Source organism: Dysidea avara, chromosome 9 (genome assembly GCF_963678975.1).
Source record: "Dysidea avara chromosome 9, odDysAvar1.4, whole genome shotgun sequence".
Lineage (NCBI taxonomy): Eukaryota > Metazoa > Porifera > Demospongiae > Dictyoceratida > Dysideidae > Dysidea > Dysidea avara.
The window spans coordinates 30,238,555-30,265,750 of record NC_089280.1 but is presented as its reverse complement, the minus strand read 5'-3'; the positions used below and the strand labels follow the sequence as shown (position 1 = coordinate 30,265,750).

The 27,196-nt window shown below is 37.0% G+C and overlaps 1 protein-coding gene across 6 annotated transcripts; it reads right to left on the bottom strand.

Annotated features, from left to right (window-relative positions):
• Positions 1-956: 956 nt before the first annotated feature.
• On the bottom strand, positions 957-27,156 carry LOC136267026 (contactin-3-like). 6 transcript variants are annotated; one of them, XM_066062082.1, is made up of 15 exons: positions 26,936-27,156; positions 16,907-17,167; positions 16,585-16,848; positions 16,273-16,527; positions 10,308-10,586; positions 6,222-6,506; positions 5,920-6,171; positions 5,570-5,866; positions 5,415-5,524; positions 5,120-5,315; positions 4,939-5,074; positions 4,578-4,890; positions 4,477-4,513; positions 1,348-1,513; positions 957-1,300 (listed from the first exon to the last, which is right to left on the bottom strand). In XM_066062082.1, exons 1-15 carry the CDS (start codon positions 27,150-27,152, stop codon positions 1,129-1,131), a joined length of 3,240 nt encoding a protein of 1,079 aa, XP_065918154.1. In that variant the 5' UTR covers positions 27,153-27,156; the 3' UTR covers positions 957-1,128. The 6 variants fall into 6 exon arrangements, 4 of the variants coding, with proteins under 4 accessions (XP_065918154.1, XP_065918155.1, XP_065918157.1 ...); XM_066062083.1 differs by having other exon boundaries at positions 1,354-1,513; XM_066062085.1 differs by having other exon boundaries at positions 26,932-27,032.
• Between the last annotated feature and the right edge of the window lie 40 nt (positions 27,157-27,196).

The window sequence follows — 27,196 nt, the reverse complement described above, 5'->3', positions numbered from 1 at the left end:
TATTGGAGGTATACACTCCAATACAACAATAATAGACTGCAAATTCCACCGCATACCACAACATAATTCATTATATCTCTTGAACCCATTGTGGTCCCACCACAAAACGTTTATCAAACATAGACTATGACCCAATCATTATTCACAAAAAAATTGAAAAATTTCAAGCAGCATTTTTCAAAATATAAAGGATTAAAGTTTTCAATAAAGTACTTTTGAGCCATAATTAAGTAGATATCCCATAATTTAGGGATCACTGGAAAGGTCAATCAACTGTCTTTGAAAATTGTGCTTAAAAATATTTACCCAGTACAAAGTTGTAGCTGATATTGTAACTAGAGATGGACGAAATTTTCATGAAATATTCAAAATATTTGTGGTCATAAATCAGAAATATGAAATGTATGGAGCTAAAATTTGCATGAGTGATAAGCACCACAGGTACTACAAGCACACCAAGTTTCGTCAAAATCCGAGAGGTGACCCTAAATTCCTTGTTGATTTGACATGGAATGACCCTTTTCTAACATAGGCTCTTATAGGGATGACCCCCATGAATAGTAACCATGTATATCTGTTGTATGCTTCAATTGCAAATTTCACTGTCAAAGTTGGCCCTCTCACTTTTTGGCCAACTCTACTGCCCCTGATTGAATTTATAACTTGGATATAGAATTGACAAAGCGCATTGCCAGTTGACAAAGTGCATTGCCAGAGGAATAAAATGGAGGACTTCCATAATTTCAGCACTTTAAAATGCACTAGAACTATTCTCAGCTGCAGTCAACAAGAACTTTATTATCAAAATAATTATATAATATTATGTTCAAACTCCTCCACGATAGACAATCACACAGGAAACATAATCTTCTCATCCAATAAGTGTGTGAGTGTGTTGGGGGGGAGCATGGCCCCCCTAACCCTGATTTCCACTGCCTATGCATTTAAATGCACATGTTAACTAACTACTGTACCACTTACAAGTTACCATTGTCCTGCTGACAACATGCGTGCAAACTGTTCATATGTACACAGTGCAGTTATACCTATATAAACACACTGTACTCTATGTAGCTATGTACCTACTCAGCTACAAGCCTACAACAGTCTATACTAGAAAGTTTCTGTTCATTTAGCTTTGGCATGATGACTAGCAGGAATGACATCATAGTGGTGATCTTCTGAGCTGCCTTGAGCAGCAGTGACTGAGTATGCTGGATTCTTCTCTAGTTTCAAATCACTTGATGTATCCACACTCTCATATACTGGCTCTGGAACAGCACTACCCTGTTTAGTAGCACTAATATAGAAACAACACAATTACAGCAGCCATCAACATAGCATTACCCTGACTTTGGCTTTGTTTCATCACTCAGCTTTTGCTTAAACACCCAAACAAGAAGAACAACATTGCACACTGAAGAGACCATCAGTAGAACAGCCAACACTACAATTGCTACAACACTGGAATCAGTACTGTCACTGCTGCTATCAGCACTCCACTGCGGTCGGACTAAAAAACAATAGAACTAATGCAGTGACACATAACACAGCTAACAACATAAATTTATTTATATAGAAATGACAAGCTATGCTTCCTCATGGTAGACTCACAATTTTCATTACAACTCATCTGATACTTGTATCTGATTTCTGAACACTATAAACTGACCCTTTGAGTGTCACATTTACAAACTGAATAGCGAGGTGTTATACCTGTTAGCAAGGGTACATAATAATAGAGTAGGGAGGAGAGTGTCTAACTTCAGTGGATTCACCAAACTCACTGCTCTCAGACCTTGCACAATCAACTATAGCCACCAAAGGTGACAAATGGCTTGCTCTATGAAGGAGGTTGTAGCACTTCTACTGTTTCAATTAGGAAATATCAACAGCCTTCTGTTCACTTAAAGGTATTGATTTATTAGTAGAAGTTTTATGGATTGAAGTAGGAGGGTTTGAGCGCAGTGTGTTTGTATGGAGTATATTGAGAGTTAGACACTCTCCTCCCTCTTCTATTATTATGTACTCTTGCTGTTAGTGCACATGGGTCCGATTTTCAATTGAAATACAGCTATAGTCCTGTTTAACTGCTAATACTGGCTAAATGCTTAATTGTCACTACTATAGTCCAGGCCTCAGATTTGTGATGAAGCTGGTAGATTATAAAATGTTCAGGACTTCTACTGGTATCATACAGTATGGTAGTACTGTATTTAGTACTGTGTAGAACGTCTGTACAGTAATGCTATCTACAATATAAACCTTTAAAGCTGTTCAAAGATGACTGGTTGAGGTTTGCAACGTACTTCCCACAAAAAAATATAAACTAGAAAATAGCTTTGCAATACCTTCACTTTTACAAGCCCAAAGGTGTCTTCAGGGTGACCCATACCAAAATGCTCAAATACACATGCTTCTAGACAAGCATAACTCAGCTTCCTTTTTCACTGCTAGATGTTACTTCAGTCCAACAGATGCCTTTTGTTCTGCAACAGTATGAGCAAACGCATGCATCATGAACTTACGTGCCGTTGTCACCCATTTTGACAGCGCAAGGTGTTGACTGTTGATTTGTAGCTGCACACTAATGGTTTCCATGTGTCACATATGATATTGTCTGTAATTTTTGCACCACACTTCCAACAGTTTAGGTGGCAAATTTGTTGTAGGCTACTAACTTCACGTATTGTTCTCCAAGTGTAGGGATGTATATAACTATACGCAAAACAACTACCGTATAGTGGGTTATTTTCAGAACAGAAATTTTTGCACAAGAAGCAAAAATCTGAATTATGAAAGATTTTAATTTCGAAAAGTGCATATTTCGAAGCCCGGATGGATTTCAAATAAACGGAAATTCGTGTCCCAAATTATGAAGATGCGTGAATGTTTGCCGAAAACTGACTTACTGATGGAATAATCCCCATTCTTGTGCCCTGGAGAGAAGACTGAGGGAGTCTTGAGTAGAGTAAATTCACTGGCATGATCACGCTCGATCATAGCTAGCTATCCTACCCGCGCACCGGAATAGATTCTAGAGCAGACGGAATCAATTCCCACTATGGATCACCTGTTTTCTGGTTATTGGTACAGTAATGATACAGTTTACCCATTATCATCAGCAATACTTAGCTAAAATTCGAGGAATACACAAACGAATCGCCGAAAGTTGGATGGTTACTTTCACTTGTGGGAATTTATTTTCGAAAAACAACTGGATGTGGGAATTTATTTTCGAAGAGAAGGGCCTCTTCGAAATATCCGAAAATAAAAACCTTTAGAAAATTACCAGCTATACCGTATATTATTTGGAACTTAGTATAGGGGTGCACGTTTCCTTGTACATTATTCATATGTCTGGCATCATTCTATCCTTTGATGTGGTGTACTAGAATTTGAATTAGGTTACAAACAAGATTACAAACAATTGTAAGGAAAAATTTTGAATTTATGATAAAAAGTATGAATGGGGTCATCACCTGAAGTGCACCATGTTGGCTTATTGTAATTAACCAAGTTCAGCAGTAATGCATGTCAGACAAACAACAGTGTTACTATATACTATACCATATGTAAACAATTATATGAACCATACCTCATCAAGGGCATAGTCAGGAGTGTTCAGATGGTTTGGGTGAATGCCCCATTTTAAAAATAATATCACACCTCTCTCTAGTATTATAGTGCACACTGGTGCAGCTCTACATTACTCTTGAAGAACTAGTTTCGCCATTGACAATGGCATACAATCAACAATGAAATCAAGTGTTGCTTTGTGTGAGTGCATCATGTGAACATTTGCGCCAACAAAGGGACACATTCAGTTGGGTGTAGAAGAAGCTGGTGTAATAGATTGATCATCAGTGTGCTATCTGATTGCTAGGTTTACAGCTGAATAAGCACAGTGTGCTTTTAGATGTACACATGTTCATTCTAATTTTACTGCCTAACGGCAGGTTTTCTGCATACATTATACTGGCTGCAGGGGAAGTACCACAGCCTTCTCCCACTGACATTTCATTTTAGATCTGAGTGCCACTCCAGAAAATCCTGGCTATGCCCCTGCATCTACAACACTGGTGGCAACGACTTGTCCACACACTATTTGTGGCGCAATGGACAGATCCATATATGGCATAAACCTACTGTGGCTATAGAACTTCCAAGGGCTGAGCCTTCCAAATGCAACGTCATCTACTAGATGAAACTGTTGCCAAAACTTTAATAATTTACATTAGTTTCACAATTTTACTTTTCAGTGATCTCCATTAAAGTTGTGAGTTGAAATGCAAATAGACATGCCGTTTAACAAAATGATGGTAGTTTTGTCAAGAGAATTTATGATATGAACTCTTGGTTTTGTCATCCTAAAACTTTCAGTTTGCAATTGCCATATATTAGTATACAGTAATGATTCTACACAGCTGCTGCATTCATAAATTTACATTCACATTCAAGACATGAGTTGCTTACCATGCTTTTGCAAATCAGTGGTGAATGTAATTTCATTCTATATAACAGTTATTATAATTATTATGGATTGCTTACAGAAAACAATTAACAGATCCTTTTACCTTGGGTGTGCTATCAGCTGAAAACACACGGAAGAAATATTCAAAACCTTCTTTTACTTCTCTGTTATAAAACACATGACCATCAGGATCAGTAGTACTGTCACCAGCTCCCAGAATGTAGCTCATTCTATACCCAGGTACATATTGACTGGCATTAACTACAGCAGCCACATAAACTAGTGAAGAAGTTGACATGGATGCTTCAATAAGTTCTTTGGTTGGTATCTTAGTAACATTCTCGTTTACTTGTCTGGTGGTAGTACTCCCAAACTCATCATCCACATTGTTGTTAACAACCACAATGTACAGATGACTGAAACACATTAGACTTATAAGTAGTGAAATTCAATGTCATGCTAACCTGTATGGACCTTTTTCTGCAGTTATCATTGGTAATTCAATAGCAAACTTTGTGCTATCTGAGTTGTTAACATTAATAATAAAACTATTCTCTCTGTCTAATACAACCGGTGTGCCTGGTAGTTGGACCACTGGCTCTACAACATTCATGATTAATAATCAACAAACTGAAATATACAAACCTCCAGCTAATGTTCTTGCAGAGACTATTTCACTCTTCTCCCCCTCCAATGATCTACCAGTAGTTTCTATCAACCTGACTGCTGTCACATATACACTGTACTCTGTGTATGGTCTGAGGTTGTCAAGGGTGTAGTTACCAGTGAAGTTGGTAACATTGGCTGCCTGTACTAGTTGGTCACTGCTATAGTAGTACACCTAATTGACAGAAATAAACAAAATATGCAAATATTACAGTTAAGTAATGATTGCATATTATGCTGACATCAAGGATGATAGGTGACATAGACAACATACATTGTAATAGTCGATACTACCACGAGGATTGGTAGGAACAGTCCATGTCAGCTGCAATGAATTAATGAGCACTTGAGTAATGTTAAAGATTGTGGGTGGTGATGATTTTACTACAATATACAATATAGTTATTATACATTGTAATGAGAATATACCTTCAACTATTAGAGTAAATGATGTGTCAACATTTGCACGTCTAGTATTTCTTACATTACATGCATACTTGCCACCATGGCTTTTAGTGACACTAATGACATGAAGAGTGGAGGATGCTGTAAGACTATCATCCTCATCAGTTGTTGTTTCATTAAACTCAGCTCCTCTTGGTGCCTCCCAAGAGAACATCAAGTTTGTTGGAGCATCCTGATCATTAGTAGCAGTACATGTGATCTGAAACTCTTCACCCAACACTACATGGACTTGTTGTGGTAGTTCCTGTAATATGGGTGGACCTGTATGATAAAGTACGTAAAAGCATTATACAAATTACTACTAACATACATACCATATACTGTGATAGTTGCTGGATTAGACTCAACCTGACCACCTTTATTACTAACCACACACTTGTACACTCCCTCATCTGATTCCTCTATGTTAGTAATCCTCAACATGTTTGAGTTAGCACCAGACACTACTACACCATCCTTCATCCAATGGTAGACTATGTTAATACCTAGTGCATTACAAGTGAGCTGTGTTGACATTCCAATGAATACAGTATCATCATCAGGGTTGGTAAGGATTTGTGGGAGAACTAAAAGTGAACAGCAATAATATTATGGCTAATTTATCACAGTAACTAACTTAATAATTCTGCTTCATTAGATGTAACACTCTTCTTATCACTGTTAGTAGCTCTACACCGATACTTGCCACTATCAGCTACTGTAGCTCTGTTCAGTGTTAAACTACTACTCACTCCATTACTGTGTGTTGTAACTTGTGTAACACCTAAAGTGTATGATCTTCTGTCCTTTTCCCATTTGATAGTTAGTGAATCACTTCCATTAGCAAAACAGTCAAATATTACTTTGTCATTGTTATTAACAAACTTATTTCGTGGATGTCTCCAGAACAATGGTAGTCCAACTGTAGTTATAAGAAATGTGCTAACTTACAGTATAATGTCACTGAATTAAACTAGAAGTAGCATATGACATTGATATACAATCAATGGTAAAGAGTGTCCTCTTTCTTAAAACAGTCTCACCACCAAATTAGTAGAGGCTATGATCTACTGCTTTTAAAGTGCTACAAGTACAAGGAAAACTTAGGAATTTTAAGTTTGATTATAGTTAGGGATCATAGAAATAAAAAATAATGAAACAAGGGAGGTAACCTACACCTAAAGATATCCCATAACTCAGGTGTAGGTGACCTTCCTTGTTTTACTACTATGATCCCCAATTAGTAGCTAAAGTGGCATAGTGCATAAATAATTATGATGCTTTTATGCACTTTGTGGAAAAATACCAAACATAGCACATAGTTTGCTTCCAGTGGCATTCATTTTTTGATATAGTGCCAATGCATATTTGACCATTGGTGACCTATATGACCATTTTAACATTGAAAATTCATCATTGTCATTTGTCTTTATCTCCCTCAGGCATTGTTTTATGCTATTAAAACATGGCAGTTTCAAATTAAAGGTCTTTTAAAAATAAAAAAAACTTGGCATTCAGTAATTTCATTCCAAAGATATCAAACAGTATGGTAGTACTGTTTAAGTAGGGTTTGCATCAAAAGTGATGAGCGCTGCCAAAATACCGCCTTTACAAACCAGCTTAGAAACTTCTTACGCGACGAAAATCACCTTTACAGAATATCAGTCCATCTAACATCAAATGAAGCGTTAAAAACAAGAAAACGGTTACTGGCGGCAGGATATAGAATTTTAAAAAAATTGTTAAAACTCGAAATTTCATCTCACTCACTCACTGACCACAGTCGCAAGCCTAGAGCCCAAACGAAGCAGCGCATGGTCACCATTTTACTCCAAAACAATAAACTCACTGGTGGGATGTGTCTTTTGGGGTTCTGACGAATGTACACCCTGAGCACCTTGTCTTTTCTTTTATCTTCAATCAGGCTGCTTGTCTTCTTCTTCATCCAATGAAACCATATCAAGGCGTTAATTTTCCATATCAACACTTTCTTTAAGCAGCATAATAAATGCCAAAAAATTATTTAAGGTGCTTAGACCACGCTACTGTATGGAGGTACCAGTACTCCATGGTACATCACAAGATCACGCCCAGTCTTTATTCTCACGCCCCTTTTACGCTAGTTGCATTTGTGACCACATACCTTCAAGTTGGTAGGCTGATTCGAGATACTCTAGTCTAATAATCAGTCTAAACCATGATGACCACACCCCTTTTGGGCAAAAACACATGCTCTAATACAGCAGTCACCATTATAGAACGGTTGCATGTTTATAGCTAGCTGTATGCTTTAACAAAAAAAACTAAACAAACTAGTATATTAAAAATTATCAATTTAAAAATGAAGTAGGGATCCAAGTGATAAAAACTAGTGAAACAAGAGAAGAAAGTAGCTACTACAGCATAGCTCAGTGGGAAATCCCTACTTTGGCATTAAATCCCAACTTTGGCATTGAACACATAATAATTGTTATACCATGCCAAAGTAGGGATTTCTCACTGAGCTATGCTGTAATAGCTACCATTGTTCTTCTCTTGTTTCACTACTTTTTATCACTTGGATCCCTATTTCATTTTTTTAATTTATAATTTTTAATATACTAGTGATTATTTGCATTAGTCTATTAGCCATAAAATTTTATAAAGTTACCTTCCCATTGGTAATTTACACCTCAAGGGCAAACAAATTCAAAGAATTTATGACTAATAAAAATGACCATAACTTTGGAGTGGAATGAGCTATTGATTTCGAATAAAAATAAGTTGTTTCTTAGGTTGACATCTTAAATTTGGAATGTGTAAAATAATGCCTCAGGGAGATAAAGACAAAAAATTGACACATCATGGACTACCTTTGTCCTCCTTTGTGTCCCATTTCTGTACTATTGCATCAGTGTTAATTCATCTCACTTCATATGGTTTTTAAGTGCTTTAGTTTCCATAGTTTGACCAGGTTGATTGCAAAGGCACTTCTTATGCTGTTCTTTGTTTGCAGTACTATATAACCAGTGGAACATAGCTGAAACTGAAGCAAAACAGCCAGTTTGCATATTAGTAATTAATAGTCAGGGCACATGTTCAGTTGTAATTTCCTTAATAACAGGCTTGAATGCAGAAGAACTTCACATAATGTTTATTTTCATGCTGTTTATAATAGTACTCTGCGATATATCGGTAATACCATTTATCGTGATAAATTATCATAACCGATTATCATACTGTGACAGCATTTGATAACCAATATATCAAAATACCAGTATATCAATGAATACCAGTATAGGATTGCTTTTAACCCAGCCTTTGGTGTATAATTATCCAATTTGTTGATGATTTAGCAGACATGCCCTAAACAAAAACTTGAGGTTGTCACATTACAACACATGCTTACTTGTACTGAACTATATTTTTTTTTGGTTTTTGGGATGATACCGCTTCATACTAGGCCCAAGAAATGATGCAATAGTTACAATAACAAGCTAACTATATACCGATATACCGCAATATTTTTCCTGTTACTAATACCGTGTATTCAAATTTCAATACCGCCGAGCTCTAGTTTATAATGGGATGAAAATAGTTGAAAACAAAGCAGAATGGCCACTACGCATTTCAGCAATTGGTTGTCAGGGCACACGTTTAGTCACCCAATTAATTCTTATACTATACAATACTTAGATACCAAGACCAAGGGAATTATTACTTAGACTATGGTTTAAAGTATGTACCTTTATAGCCAGAGCATGAGTGTGGGGGTGAAAGAGCAATTCAGAATAGTGGAACGGTTTCTTCCTGAAGTCCTTACAGCGCCCACAAAATAATTATTCGCCCAGTAACCAGAGTAACAGCTAGAGCTACAGTAGATATGCCACTTAGTCTACTATTTATCCAGAATTATTTGCAGAACACAGAGAAGAATAATAATACAGTATTATCAAGTACTGCAGTGTGCATTTCATGTTAAAATTATTTATCATGTACAAAATTGCTTGAGAGCGGGTTACTAAGTGAACACGTGTAGGTGACTAAGTGAACCTGTCAGGTGACTAAGTGATTTAGTAAACCTGTAAATGAGTCGTACCATAATCTAAGTCTGGCACCATTCTTTCCTTTGATCAAGGTATGTGATGGTTCACCAATATTGAATTATGTTATTACAAAATATAAACAAACAAGTGTAAGGAAAATTAGAAATTGTAAGGATCATAGAAATAAACCCAATGGTCATCTATACTGGCAGCCATACTAGTGGACATTTAATCCCTACTTCAGGCATGGCTATACTATTGACAAACTGAAGTAGGAACTTTAGGTGTAGATGATCTTCCCTGCTTCATAGCCTTTTATTTCTATGATCCCTACTCAAATCATACACCTGTATGTATCCCTCACAATTTTTTTATTTAATTGAGACATTTTATATGATCAGCTCACTACCCAGCTGCAAATCAGATCACAGGTGAAAGCATGAGCATGTTGCTACAAATAGATAACTTCTTTCATCTATTGCAGAAGACAAAATGCTGCAGAAAGCTATTATTGTTTGTGTGCTGTCCTCTCCCAGTGATGCTATATACTAATGACTAACTCCATCACATTACTGCGTACCTTCCTCCACCACTAACTTTACATACCTTGAACAGTCAAAATGACATAATTGGAGGATTTAAATGTGTATAATTATTACTGCAAAACATGATCTATTTTAATTTACATACATACATACCTATTACACTCAAAGTGACATCATCACTCCTCACACTATTATCCCACTGATTAGTCACAGTACAAAAATACACTCCTTCATCAGATTCAACAAGATTAGGAATTGTTAACACTGCTCCATTAACACCAGACACCTTATTAGGAAGACTACTACTACCTCTCCTCCTCCATTGATACACAAAATTTCTCTTATTTATACCACTTGTTGTAGCAGTGAACTGAACAGTTCTTTGCTCACCAGCCACAGTATTAGTTGGTGTAATACTGATGGACAGTTGATCTGTGTGATGCCATAATTTATGTAATGTTATATGTACAAGTTGTAGTAGCTTATACATCTATGAAATATGACATACGTAATTATACACCAGCAATATAAATTGACTTGTAAACTGTACTGATGCAAAGTAACTATCAATACATGCAAAAACAGCTAAGTTGTATATAAGTAGGGTACAAATTGGTGGTGCCTCAGCAGACATGAACATTGTTACTATTATTATTATTATTATTAACACTTTACAGTGACCAGCACTGAAGGTCTGACAGCAACATGGGCTGCAGCCTTAGGATTACCTAACCTAATTTCAAGGACTTAGACTTATTGACTTGACATAGTGACTGACTTAATGACTGAAAAGGTGCAACAGAAAAGGGGCCAAAGAAAGGAAAAAAATCCCTCCAACCCCAAGATTCGAACTGCAGGTCACCAAATGTCTAGTCGGGGTCACACTCAGTCTTCCTCCAGGAGGGATGGATTTTCTTCCTTAAACCTAAGTATTTATTACTAACACTTTACAGTGACCAGCACTGAAGGTCTGATAGCAACATGTGCTGTAGCCTTAGGATTACCTAACCTAATTTCAAGGACTTAGACTTATTGACTTGACATAGTGACTGACTTAATGACTGAAAAGGTGCAACAGAAAAGGGGCCAAAGAAAGGAAAAAAATCCCTCCAACCCCAAGATTCGAACTGCAGGTCACCAAATGTCTAGTCGGGGTCACACTCAGTCTTCCTCCAGGAGGGATGGATTTTCTTCCTTAAACCTAAGTATTTATTACTAACACTTTACAGTGACCAGCACTGAAGGTCTGATAGCAACATGTGCTGTAGCCTTAGGATTACCTAACCTAATTTCAAGGACTTAGACTTATTGACATTGTAGTAAGCCTTATTGTACAGGTTAAATCTTGTGGTATGTAAAATATAGCTAATGTACAAAATTAAAAACATGGAAACGTTCACATCCTTTAACACTATCCATAGGGAATGTTCACCACTCTAATAATTTTTCCAAGCTGGCCTACATTTACAGCAACTTTGTGTTTGTGTTAGCTTGATTTCATTGCAGTGATGCTAAGGCTCACTTTGCACTTTGCAACATACATAGTGTAAAATCATATAATTCAGTATTTGGGTCACACATATAATTTGCTATATACACTTTTGTTTGATAATTAAATTTCTCATGGATAACATTTAATACCATTAGAGTACTACAGGTACACAAAAAATTTTGGAATTTTCAACTAGAGTAGGGACCATAGCACATCGATAAAAAGTACTGAAACAAGTTGGAGTAGTCCATGATAATAAATCACAGTAAAACAAGAAGTGTTATATCCCTACTGTGCTCAAGATACCATAACAGAAATGCACAGTAGGGATATAACACTTCTTGTTGTTTTACTGTGATTTAATATCATGGACTACTCCAACTTGTTTCAGTACTTTTTATCGATGTGCTATGGTCCCTACTCTACTTGAAAATTCCAATTTTTTTTGTGTACTTGTTTGTTAACTTTTTTTTTGTAAATAATTTTATTATGACTGGTGAACCCACGCATTCCGCATCTGAAATGGCACTGCATGTCCCAGCACCTTATCATCTGAAAAGTGAACTATCCATTATGCTTCATTGTCAGCTACAGTATTTTCAACCCATTGAAGGGCCTGAGCCCAGATATTTTGAGTGGTCCGGCCATCCATGGACTGCAATGAAGGTCATAGTCATGCACACTACTCAGTTTTTATTGATCCAATATGATCTGTTAATCAGAGATTATCTACTTTGGTGTGTTACCTAACTGCATGTGCTATAAGCACACACAACATGCTAAGCTAGAGGGGTCAGGGGGCAAGCTCCCCCAGGGAAACTTTTGAAAATAGATGCTCTGAAATGGCATCTGGAAGCTATTTTGCATGCAAATCTCTTGTTTTTGTTAACATCAATGGTAATTCTGTGCTACATTACCAATTAATTGAGTTCCATATCTGACTATTATAGCTAGTCGCTACTTTTATTTTCATGATGTATACAAAAATTTCTCAACGTAAAAGTTTAGTTTTAGATTGTAACTGCATGACATGCATGATCAATTAGCTCAATGCAGTGTGCCATGCAGATGACTCACTGGGTAATTTTAAGACAGTTAACACAGATGTAATGGCTTAGACTATAATACTGAATGCTTTATTAGAGTATCACGATGACTGTTCTGTTAGAGTATATTTTGATGACTGCTCAATTACAGTATCTCGATCTTTTCACTAAAATCAAGTCGGCCAATGTTGGACCGGCCGGACTGTGGACTCTAGCTCTGACCCATTGCACAGCATTTCAAATCAAGAACTGTTCGTAAAGCACCTCTGCAATCCACGCATACCAAAAGAAAGAAATCGTGCCACGCCCCCAATTATATTAATTATTATCTGAAAAGTGAAGTATCCATTATGCTTTGCTGTCAGCTATGTTCAACCCGTTACACAGAAGCATGAATCAGTAACTGTTTGAAAAGCACATCTGCAATCAAAATAGCCACTATGAAATATACGGACGATTTCCGTTTCAAAGGGAAGCCATCACGTGCTACCACCAAATCAACACCTTTTGCTGTCAGCAAAGATAAATGGGATACAAAGGAGGACACTGGTAAGTCCATGAAGAATACATTGTACATACTGCAGTATGCCAAAAGGCACCTGTTGGGTTGAAGCGACGTCGAACAGTGAAAAAATCAAGCCCTTAGCCTTAGCCGTTATCGAGTTATGCTTGTCTGAAGGCAACAGTCAGTCACTTAGCCAGCAGAAAATTCTGTTGAATAAAAAAATTAAATTCCGTAGCAACTTGTTGAAAGCGTTTTGGATTGATCTGAAAGCTTGTTTGTGCTTAGTTTTACCTACCAATACTGCCTCATTGTCGTCTGGGAAAATTGAGGCTGGTTTTTGGGTGATGTTATTTCATGGGCTACGCTAGTCTCGCGGCGCCCAACCCTAAAAAGAGGGTCTGGTGAAACTCCATACAAAACGTTTGAGCTCTGGAATGTTTATTTGATGACGTTTTACGTGTTACGTAAGTGCACTGTTTACGTCACAACATTCATTCAACCAGATTCGCTTACAGCATCACCAAACTAACAGCACTACTTTATTTATTCAACATTAAAACGAACCCACCAGAATTGTATGGCTGTTTTCTCAATGGGTTTAAGCGGCAGAGTCACCGGATGTAATTAACCGTTTGCCGCGAATCTTTTGAAATGTACGCATTACATAATCAATTTGAAATGGAGCGATCTGATCATAGATAATATATACCCCCGTGTCCGGAGGTATATATTATCTATGATCTGATTGGAGCTTCCAACATTCCGGCAGCGCCAAATGTTTTGTACACAGTTTCACCAGACCCTCTTTTTAGGGTCGGGCGCCGCGAGACTAGGGCTACACCTACTCCTTTGTGGTCCCTACTATAAATGATTTAAAAAATGTATAAAGTTTAGAAACACAACTGGCCTTGGCCTCAAGGAATTATTTACAACTTTATGGAAAAAATAAGAATTTTATGTTTGACTAGGGATCACAGAAATATAAAGTAGTGAACCAAGGCAGGTCGCCTACACTTGAAGATATACTAATGGATATTAAATCCCTACTTCAGTCTACTAGTATATCTTTAGGTATAGGTGACCTCCCTTGTTTCACTACTTTCTATTTCTATGTTCCTTAATCAAACTTAAAATTCTTATTCTTTCCGTACACTTGTTTGTTTACTTTTTTGCAACATTATGACCGGTGAATCTAAGTATACCACATTAGAATAGAAAGAATGGTGCCTGGCTTAATGTTTCATCTGAATGTGCACCCCAACTACGTATCAATTACTAAAATAGCAAAGTGGCCATTATGCTAACTATGTTCATCCAGTTACACAACACTATAAATGAAGAACACTACCTCTGCAATCAACCTAGCCACAATGGAAACTCGGACAATTCCTGTCAAATGTAAAGAAGCCGACTCACATGGTACTAGTACGAATTGACACCTTGCAATGTCAGAAAAGATACAATAAAGGACATGGGTAAGTGCATTGCACATACTTTGGTATGCCAAAACGCACCAGTAGGATTAAAATGATGTTGAAAATCAAGTCCGTAGCCTTAACTATTATCGAGATATGCTTGTCAGAAGGCATTCAGTCAGTCAGTAGAAAATTCCATCATACACTATGATAGTAGTGTATGGTAGGGACCACAAAGGAGTAGGTGTTGCCCACAAAATAACATCACCAAAAAACAGCCTCAATTTTCCCAGATGACGATTAGGCAGTATTGGTTAGGTAAAACTAAGCCCAAACAAGCTTTCAGATCGACCCGAAACGCTTTCAACAAGTTGCTATGGAATTTTAAAAATAATTTATTCGATGGAATTTTCTACTGACTGACTGAGTAACTGACTGACTGATCCCTTCAAACAAGCGTAACTTGTAATGGCTAAGGCTACGGGCTTGATTTTTTCACTGTTCGATATCGCTTTGGCCTGAGAGGTGCCTTTTGGCATACCGCAGTACATACAATGCATTCTTCATGGGCTTACTAGTGCATCTTTGCTGACAACGAAAAGTGTCAATTTGGCAATAGAACATGATGGCTTCCCTTCATAACGGAAATTGTCTGTATTTTTAATAGTGGTTGTTTTGATTGCAGAGGTGTTTTTTGAACAGTTCGTGATTTGTATTGTTGTGTAATGGGTTGAACATAGCCGACAACAAAGTGTAATGGATGCTTCACTTTTCAGACGATAATTGATATAACTGGGGCGGGTGGCTCCATTTCTTTATTTCAGTATGCATGGATTGTAGAGGTGCTTTTCAAACAGTTCTTGATTCGAAATGCTGTGTAATGGGTTGAACATAGCTGACAACGAAGTGTAGTGGATACTTCACTTTTCAGACAATATTGATATAGCTGGGGCGCATGGCGTAAATTCAGACGCGGTATGCGAGGGTTCACCACAATCATAATAATATTTTCAAAAAAAGTTAACAAACAAGCGAACAAGTGCACAGAAAATTTGGAATTTTCAACTAGAGTAGGGACCATAGCGCATCGATAAAAAGTACCGAAACAAGCTGGAGTAGTGCACGATATTAAATCACAGTTAAACAATAAGAACTGTTATATATATTCCTACTGTGCTCAAGATACCATAATGGAAATGCACAGTAGGGATATAACACTACTTATTGTTTTACTGTGATTTAATATCGTGCACTACTCCGACTTGTTTCAGTACTTTTCATCGATGTGCTATGGTCCCTACTTTAGTTGAAAATTCCAAATTTTCTGTGTACATGTTGAATATAGGAAGCATTTCAGGTTGTGCTGAAGGCACTTTTGGGATTGGTTATACCATGCCAATACTACCAAGGTGCAATGGAGGTATTGTGATACTGGTTTTAGCTAGGGTGATAACTTTGCCCAGAAACCCAAAACTTTCATAATCCCTAATATACAGTACTATCATCATGTTGTATGATTACTCTTGGATTAAAATATATTGCAATAATGTACAAAGCTTGGTAGATAATTATAGTTATCATGTAAATGTGAATATCCACTAAATAAGAAAAAGTCTCCTGTTAGTACATTACTATGATATACATAATTATACTTTCTCACCATCCACTCTCACTCTAGCTATACTAGACTCCACACTAATTCCCTCCTTGTTAGCCATACAATAATATATTCCCTCATCACGTGGAGTAGCTCTAGTAATAATGAGCATGTTACTGTTCTGTCCTCTTGATTTGGAGGGAACACTACTACCATCACGATGCCATGAGTATGTCACATCATCAACAGATGCTGAACAAGTTAATGTGACATCTTGTAATGCTATAACAGTAGTACTTGATGGGTGAGTGGTGATTTCTATTGGTATAACAATAGTGTCACACATCTAAAAATATAAATAGCATATTAGCTTACTCAAAACAGTAACTATAGCAACATGTGAAATTGTCCCACCAGCTTCATTGGACACTACACACTTGTACAGTTGTGACTCTTGTAAGTTACTCACAACAAGTCTCCTGTTATTACTATTAATATCACTCCATTGTCCTCCATTAATATTCCTAGTCTGCCATTGATATGTAATTGATCCTCTACCAGTTCCCTCACAATTCAGAGTAACATTCATATAAAAAGTTGTCAACTGACTGGTGGGGTGAGTTGTGATAGTGGGTGGGCCTGTAAACACAAACAGATATTACTACAACATATTCAGTGTATAAATTTATAATTGTACCATAGACAGTCAGGGAAGCAGTGTTAGACATCACTGATAATGATCCACTCCTCACAGTACACACATAACTACCATCATCACTACTCCTCACACTAGTAATTGTTAGTATACTAGTGTCACCAGTTGATGTTGATTGTCCTGTAACATCTCTACCATCACTAGTCCATGAGAATGTCACATTAGATGATACTGATGATGTACATGTTAATCTGACTGATGAACCAACTGGGACTAGTCTGTCTTGAGGATGAGTAGTGATTTCTAAGAAAAATATACAAGTATTTCTCAAACATTACTATGATTAGCATAAACAACCCACTATTCTATTTTTGGTTAATAAAATAAGTTTATCAAGACACACGGTAGTGTGTTGTGCGGCCCAAGAAGCCGGCGCGCCACACCCGTGAGTATATTGACAGGAAGAACGAAAACGTCATTTTCACACCTTTGTATCTCAGTGATCACTTATCCGATTAGAACCAAATTTGTTACACAGTTGCTCGCCAGCCAGGGGAGGCTACATTCCAAATTTGAAGGAAATCGCTCCAGCCATTTCCGAGATATGAACTGCCAAAGTTTCGTTTTTTTCTTCGTTTTTTTTTTTCTTCTTCGTCTTTTCGCACACTTGCAAAATTGCTATAACAAGCAAACGCGTACTCCGATCGCCTTGAAATTTGGCACACAGAAAGGGAGTCCAAAGGCGAATCCTAGCATCAAATTTGGTACAAATACGATGAATGGTTCAGGAGTTATGACCGATTATTCGTGTAAAACAAGATCGATTTGTTGTCACGCCTACAGGGTAAACCGCTTCATGGAATGAGTTGAAAATTGTTACGTAGATGGAGTAACCATCGTAGGAGTGCCTTTTGGTGGTTTGAAAGGAATCGAGATAAAGACCATGGAGATATGACACAAAACCCAACCTGTGTCACAATTACGCGATCGATTTTTAGGAATAAAAAAGTATTAGTTTTCACGCCTACTAGGCAAACCGCTTAGAGCAATGAGCTGAAAATCGGTGTATAGCTGGAATAATCTTCATAGAAAGTCCTTGCAGTAGTACAGAAGAATCGGATTACAAACCACTGAGTTATGATTCTAAAGCCAACTCCGTGTAGCAAATCCGAGATCGAGATACTCTAATAGAACAGTCACCCTAATAGAGCATTCAGCTAATTTATTTACTCCATTATAGAATTTTATTACATCACAAGTTATTCTGTAGGGAATTCAGCTGCAAACAGTTAATCTTATAGACAGTTCAGCAAGAAGCAAGTCACCATGTGAAGAGTTAAGCAAATATATCACTATAGAGATTCAGAACATTACAAGTCACACTGAAGAAAGTTCAGCTATAAACAAGTCATGTACCCTGTAGAGAATTCAGCTACAATTAAGTCACTCTCTAGAGAATTCAGCTACACAGAATTCAGCTACACACAAGTCACTGTGGAGAGAGTTCAGCTACAAACAAATTACCCTGTAGAGAGATCAGCTACAAATAAAACACTTTGCAGAGTGTTCAGCTACAACAAATCAACCTTTAGAGTGATCAGCAATGAACAAATCAACACAAATCTACCTGTAGAGAGATAAGCTAGAAACAAATCACCCTGTAGAGAGTTCAGCTACAAAAAATCACCCTGTAGAGACATCAACTAGAAACTAGACACAATGTAAGGAGTTCAGCTACAAGCAATCACCCTGTAGAGAGTTCAGCTAAAACAAATCAACCTGCAGAGAGATCAGCTACAAACAAATCACCTTATAGACAGTTCAGCTACAAACAAATTACCCTGTAGAGAGATCAGCTACAAGCAATCACCCTGTAGAGAGTTCAGCTAAAACAAATCAACCTGCAGAGAGATCAGCTACAAACAAATCGCCTTATAGACAGTTCAGCTACAAACAAATTACCCTGTAGAGAGATCAGCTACAAGCAATCACCCTGTAGAGAGTTCAGCTAAAACAAATCAACCTGCAGAGAGATCAGCTACAAACAAATCACCTTATAGACAGTTCAGCTACACACAAATCAACTTGTAGAGAGATCAGCTACAAACAAATCACCCTGTAGAGAGATCAGCTAGAAACTAGACACAATGTAAGGAGTTCAGCTACAAGTAAATCACCGTGTAGAGAGTTCAGCTACAAACAAACCAACCTGTATAGCGATCAGCTAGAAACAAATCACCATGAAGAGAGGTCAGCTACAAAAAATCACCCTGTAGAGATATCAGCTAGAAACAAATCACCCTGAAGAGAGGTCAGCTACAAAAGATCATCTTGTAGAGAGATCAACTACAAACAAAACACTTTGCAGAGAGTTCAGCTACAAACAAATCAACCTTTAGAGCAATCAGCAACAAACAAATCAACCTGTAGAGAGATCATCTAGAAACAAATCAACCTGCAGAGAGATCAGCTACAAACAAATCAGCTTGTAGAGAGATCAGTTACACACAAATCAACCTGTAGAGAGATAAGCTAGAAATAAATCACCCTATAGAGAGTTCAGCTAAAACAAATCAATCTGCAGAGAGATCAGCTACAAACAAATCACCTTATAGATAGTTCAGCTACAAACAAATTACCTTGTAGAGAGATCGGCTACAAACAAATCACCCTGCAGAGAGATCAGCTACACACAAATCAACTTGTATAGAGATCAGCTACAAGCAAATTACCCTGTAGAGAGTTCATCTACAAACAAATCAACCTGTAGAGCAATCAGCTAGAAACAAATCACCCTGAAGAGAGGTCAGCTACAAAAATTCACCCTGTAGAGAGAAACAAATCACCCTGAAGCGAGGTCAGCTACAAACAAAACACTTTGCAGAGAGTTCAGCTACAAACAAATCAACTTTTAGAGTGATCAGCAACAAACAAATCAACTTGTAGAGAGATCAGCTACAAACAAATCAACCTGCAGAGAGATCAGCTACAAACAAATCAGCCTGTAGAGAGACCAGTTACACACAAATCAACCTGTGGAGAGATAAGCTAGAAACAAATCACCCTGCAGAGAGTTCAGCTACAAGCAAAACACCCTGTAGAGAGTTCAGCAACAAAGAAACCACCATGTAGAGAGTTCAGCTGCAAACAAATCACCTTATAGAGAGTTAAGCTACAAACAAATTACCCTTTAGAGAGATCGGCTACAAACAAATCAACCTGTAGAGAGATCAGCTAGAAACTAGACACAATGTAAGGAGTTCAGCTACAAGTAAATCAGCCTGTAGAGAGTTCAGCTAAAACAAATCAACCTGCAGAGAGATCAGCTACAAACAAATCACCTTATAGACAGTTCAGCTACAAACAAATTACCCTGTAGAGAGATTGGCTACAAATTAATCAACCTGCAGAGAGATCAGCTACACTTAAATCAACTTGTAGAGAGATTAGCTACAAACAAATCACCCTGTAGAGAGATCAGCTAGAAACTAGACACAATGTAAGCAGTTCAGCTACAAGCAAATCACCGTTTAGTGAGTTCAGCTACAAACAAATCAACCTGCAGTGAGATTACCTACAAAAAAGCACCTTGTACAGAGTTCAGCTACAAACAAATTACCCTGTAGAGAGATCGGCTACAAACAAATCAACCTGTAGAAAGATCAGCTACACACAAATCAACTTGTAGAAAGATCAGCTACAAACAAATCACCCTGTAGAGAGATCAGCTAGAAACTAGACACAATGCAAGGAGTTCAGCTACAAGCAAATCACCCTTTAGTGAGTTCAGCTACAAACAAATCAACCTGCAGTGAGATCACCCACAAAAATGCACCTTGTACAGAGTTCAGTTACAAACAAATTACCCTGTAGAGAGATCAGGTAGAAGAATTCACCTTGTATAGAGTTCAGCAACAAAGAAACCACCATGTAGAGAGTTCATCTGCAAACAAATCACCCAGTAGAAAGATCAGCTAGAAGAAGTCACCTTGTAAAGAGTTCAGCTACAAAGAAACCATCATGTACAGAGTTCGGCTACAAAGAAACCACCATGTAGAGTGTTTAGCTGCAAAAAATCACCTGTAGAGAGTTCAGCTAGAAACAAATCACCCTGTAGAGAGATCAGCTAGAAGAGGTCACCTTGTAGAGAGTTCAGCTACAAAGAAACCACCACATATAGAGTTCAGCTGCAAATAAATCACTTGTAGAGAGTTCAGCTACAAATAAACCCCCCTGTAGAGGGATCAGCTAGAAGAAGTCACCTTGTAGAGAGTTCAGCTACAAAGAAACCATCATGTAGAGAGTTCAGTTACAAACAAATCACCCTGTAGAGAGATCAGCTACAAAGAAACCGCCATGTAGAGAGTTCAGCCTCAAACAAACCACCTTGTAGAGAATTCAACTACAACAAATCACCCTGTAGAGAAGAAGTTACCTTGTAGAGAGTTCAGCTACAAAGAAACCATCATGTAGGGAGTTCAGCTACAAAGAAACCACCATGTAGAGAGTTTAGCTGCAAACAAATCACCTGTAGATAGTTCAGCTAGAAGCAAATCACCCTGTAGAGAGATCAGCTGGACGAAGTCACCTTGTAGAGAGTTCAGCTACAAAGAAACCACCATGTAGAGAGTTTATCTGCAAACAAATCACCCTGTAGAGAGACCAGCTAGAAGAGGTCACCTTGTAGAGAGTTCAGCTACAAAGAAACCATCCTGTATATAGTTCAGCTACATTTCAAGTCACTCAGTAGAGAGATCAGCTGCAAAAAAATATCCTGTGGGGAATAATGGGCATGTAATAAATATATGTATATAATTTGTATAATTACTAATGAAATCAAAAATAATTGAAGTATTACAAAATTAATCTTCTTTAAGTTCTTTTCTTCTTCCTGTGATAAAGAAAAAAACACATGGGTTAAAAAAGCCCCAAAGCCAGCCATAGGCCGGCTTTGCAGTGTACAAATACAAAAAGAAGTGATATCTAATCAAAAACAGCCAAGCTGTAAAAAAAGGTGCGGCCCCCAAAAAGGCCATGGTGAAAAAAGATGTGAAATCCAAGGTGGCGGCCAAGAAATGGCTGTGATGGTAGGTTAATGGTTAAATTTTAATAACGACAATTCAGGTGAATTTTGTGCCACTTGGTCTTGGCACCAAATTCACCTGAAATGTTGTTATTAAAATTTAACCATTAACCTACCTTCACAGCCATTTCTTGGCCGCCACCTTGGATTTCACATCTTTTTTCATCATGGCCTTTTTGGGGGCCGCACCTTTTTTTACAGCTTGGCTGTTTTTGATTAGATTATCATATCTTAGGTTCAAACAGAGAACTAAATTACTTTGAATCTTCCTTGTATTGTTGCTTAAATCCACTAGTAGTGCAAATTTGTTTTGAATCCTGGCACAAAATAACAACATGTGTTTAACTTGGGATTGCTCCATCATGCAAGCTCCTATGGGGATGAAAATTGATCTGGAGTTTGTTCATATGCTGATAACTGTGAAAATCTTAGTTTTATTGGGCACATTACATCTAAGTAAGTTTTATATTGTTTGAAATCTTTTTAAGCCTTTTAATGTATGCAGAATACAGCTAACTTTTAAAACTTTAAAAATGTATGAAAGACATTCACTGGTACTTACTTTATAGTGCATATTTTCTTTGCTTGAGTTAACAATTTTCAGCTATACAACAATTTTCTGATGGCTGTGTCACCAACTCAAAAGTATATGCCACTTCAACATTGACACAACAGTGCCATAATTGAAACCACAACTCCACCTTATAGTAGAGTGGCATGGTGTGATAGTTGTGTACTTTTTGATACAATTATGAAACTTTCCATATAAGTTGTACTCCTTGTGACATAATATATTTTGATATAGTGCCATTGCATATTTGACCTTTGGTGACCTTTATATACAGCCATTTTGTATTGAAAATTCATTGTTTTTGTCTTTATCTCCCTAAGGCATCATTTGGCACAGTTTTAAATTAAAGGTGCTACTAATATAAACCACTCGACTTTTATTTGAAATCAATAGGTGATTGCATTCCAAAGTTATGATCATTTATATTAGCCATGAAATTATATGTATTACTTGCCCATTAGTAATTTACACCACAAGGGCAAAGAATTTTATGACATATATTAATGATCATAACTTTGTAGTGGAATGAGATCCTAACTTTAAACAAAAATCAAATATGGTTCTTAGATCAATACTTTTAATTTGATACTATGTTTTAACAGTGTAAAATAATGCCTCAGGGAGATAAAACAAAAATGATTAATTTTCAATGAAAAAATGGCCAAATCTGTGATGGCACTATATCAAAAAACATATGTCAGAAGGAGCACAATTTGTGTGCAAAGTTTCATAATTGTATCACAAAGTGCACGAAATGCTCATTTTTTAGTACTACTATCACATATTGTTGCATCATTGTGATACCTCCACTTTAGTTGTTTATCTTTACTTGAGATAGCCACTTGTAGGCCTGAGCCTATTATGCTTTTGAAACTGCCTATTATGCTTTTGAGCAATGCTTCAAAATTTCCCCTATTATGCTCCATTTATTCCCAGTTGTGTCCCATTATGCTCCAAATATGCTCATATATAATTGTGTCTTGACTGCTCTATTAGAGTATCTGAATGTTCTATTAGGGCAGAGACTGTTCTATTAGAGTATATCGATCTTTAACCAATCTTTTCTTCACAACGTAGCTGTAAATCTGATTTTTACCATGTTTGCACACTATCCCATTCTGCATCATGCAAAACAGGCAGAGTTTCAGCTTCTCTGATATCCAATGCACAAAAATTGTGCCTATTATGCTGGCATAATGCTCAATGCTTTTGGTTACCTAATATGCCCCAAATTATGCTGGCATAATCGGCACAGGCCTAGCCACTTGCCTATGGGAATACACTATTGTATTGACAAGTGTGCAGTATAGCTGAAACAAAATAATATTATAAATTGGTACCACAAAGCATACAATGATTGATGAGATCCAATAAATCCTGAAGTTACTCTTATTACTTGTACAAACTTGCATCTAGAACCAATTGCAATTTCAAGACGGTCTAGGTTACTAGATGGCTTCTTAATTTAATTGTGCCATTTTCCCTTTTAAATGTATGAGGAGCCCCAGAGAAAAATATATCTTTCTTCAGTTTTAAAGCACTGTGCATGCCAAAGTAGCCAATTCCAACTCATATTTCTGAGATTGGCAATCAATACTCTATGTAGATATTGGGCATATAGAAAGTCCTAAATTTAAAAATTGAGCTGGAATGCCTATTTAATTAAACTAACTTTAGTTATAACAAGAGCACATAACACCTACGTGGTTTGCTGTAGTACTCCAAATAGAATGCTTTTATCTTTTTTATCTGTATTGTATGTGTACAAAAAAACACTAGATGGATATAGAATTACTGTGCTATGCACTTCTTAAGGTAGTCATGACCATGATGCCATCATGGATAGTTTTGAAGAGCTGTTGTGGATGTTTTAGTGATAAAATGTGGAGCCAGCTACTGAGAAACAGTTCAGAAAGTAGGGGTGAAACGAATATCAAATTTTAAGAATCCAAATATTCTCCAAATTAACAAAAGAATTAACGAATTATTCTTTAAGAATTTTCTGTATAACTAGGTGCTCAAAAGGGACAAAATCATTTTGATTACCACTATAAAAAGTCCTTTACATGCATGTGTTTGTCTATATAAAAGATGGTTTAAAAATTTAATGACAGCTTTCAGTTTTTAGAAACTTTTTGAAGATTAAATGTGTGACTGTTTGATTGAAACTAGTATTTTAAATTGTTGATTTAAAAATGAAGTAGGGATCTATGCAATAAAAGGTAGTGAAACAATAGATGAATGATGGTGTTACAGCATAGCTCAGTGAGAAGTCCCTACTTTGGCATTGAACAGAATAATAATAGCTAATGTGCCAAAGTAGGGACTTTACAACTGAGCTATGCTGTAACACCATCATTCATCCCTACTTCATTTTTAAATTAATAATTTTTTAAGTTTGTTTAGTTTTTGTTGTGGCACAGTTACTGTAACTACAATGTAATTTGTATTAGTCTACTGGTATTTTCCACATCTGTAGTCCATTTGCTCAGTGAGAAGTGGAGTTCCCATATTCTGTGGTTATGGGTTGGCTTTGCTGTAGTTTGGGGTTCTCCTTGCTGCGCTATTCAATAATGTGTATCAGGGGAACTCGTTCTAGGTCCAAGCATCCCTATGTGCCTCCAGCTGTTGACCTAGCCGTTGTTGAGAGGCACTTTAGAAAAATTATGTAATATACTGATTTTATATTGTGCTCTTCGTTTTCTTATAAAACAATTATGTCTACCAGAACACTGTAACTTGTAACTGTTCTATCATACATGACTGTTGTATTAGAGTGACTGTTGTATTAGAGTATATCTCGAGTCAGCCAAGGGGTGTGCAGCCAGCTAGACCAATAAGGAGTGAGATTGACAAGAGGTGGGGTCTCCATACTCTATCGCTATTAGCCCACCTAGATGTTTATTTGATGGGCGCGGTCACGAAATTATTGTGAATGGGATCCTGATTGTAAAGTTGCAGATATCTAGCTAGTAGTCTACACAGCATACCAATCCCTTAAGCAACTGCATTCCTGAGCTGCATTGTTAAGCCTATGGTATAGGGCACCATTTATCATTCATTGTCTGGGATTCATTATACTCAATAACTTTCATAAAACAAACACTTGGGTATTATAATAGGGACCAGTCTATTTTGCTTTTTTTTCACCTATTTTTCTTTCCAGCAATTCTTTTATTTTTCACCTATTATGCTCCATATTTTGCTCAAGAATTATAAATTTTGCTCAGCACTGATCTTTGTTAATTGAATATTTCCAATTGCAAAGCTAGAGTTTCGCCTTAAAGTGACTGTTCTATTAGAGTATCTCGATCAGCAATTACTTCTAAAATGTAAAGCAAGAAGCTAGCTAATATTGCTTAACATGTGTGACTGTTTTATTAGGGTATCTCGATTGTCACTTGTTGTTCCTGTAACAATTAGCTATACATTGTTGATATTTTAGCGCGTCTGACTGTTCTATTAGAGTATCTTTTGTGCAATTTTATGTCCACTTCACAAAAAAATTGCACCTATTATGCCAGCATTTTGCTCATTGCTTTTACCCACCCATTTTGCCAAATAATTTTGCTGGCGAAATCGACGGGTCCCTAGTGTAGACTTAAAATGTTAAATTGTCTATCGCTGGGTATATAAGGTTTGTAAATATATCATTCTGTAAATGATAGGTAAATAGCTTGGTACATGGCAGGGTTGATCAGGGGCATGGGGAGGAGGGTTCCAAGGGGTTCAAGACCCCCCCTCCCTCCAGTAAAAGTTAGATTTCTGAGTTTAGGACCCTAACACACCATTTAGTGTGGCAGAACAAAATGAGTAATAGTAATATAGTGTATGGCACAGCACAACAATTGATAAAGCTTGCATTCATCTATCAGGGAAGGATTTACAGAGGTAACATGAGCCTTCTTCAAAACTTATTTAAAGATTGATATACTCTAATAGAGCAGTCAGGTATATACTCTAATAGAGCAGTCACGTATACTCCAATAGAACATGCATGTAAATATCCATATGTTAAGGAACTTCACATTAGTGAAGTTTTTCAGACATTCAATGCAAAACTGAGTGTGACCTTATATACTGCTATAGCTTTGGTGTGCAGTGTTTAAAGATATAGAACTCCAGTAATTTATTACTTGTGTTATGCAAAATGAATCCATGCTACGCATATCTGTAGTTATGCTTTGATTGTAAGTCATTCCATTTGCATCAGTGGATTCATGGTTCCTATACCATTGAGATAACTATCACTTACAGATTACTATATGTGTCTCTATGTGTTATGCTGTCTTTCCACTAGGTAGGTTTGCTTCATTCGAGGGGCACTTATATGCATTATAATTAATGTATTTTTCCCCCTTCAAAAAATCTTGGCTACTCCCCTGTAGATGATTGATTGTTTACTAAACTTACATACTCAAAACAGTAACAGAAGCAACATTTGATCTTGTCCCACCAGCTTCATTGAACACTATACACCTGTACTGTTGTGACTCTTGTAAGTTCCTCACAACAAGTCTCCTGTTATTACTATTACTAATATCACTCCATTGTCCTCCATAAATATTCCTAGTCTGCCATTGATATGTAATTGATCCTCTACCAGTTCCCTCACAATTCAGAGTAACACTCATACTAACAGTTAACTGACTGGCAGGGTGAGTTGTGATAGTGGGAG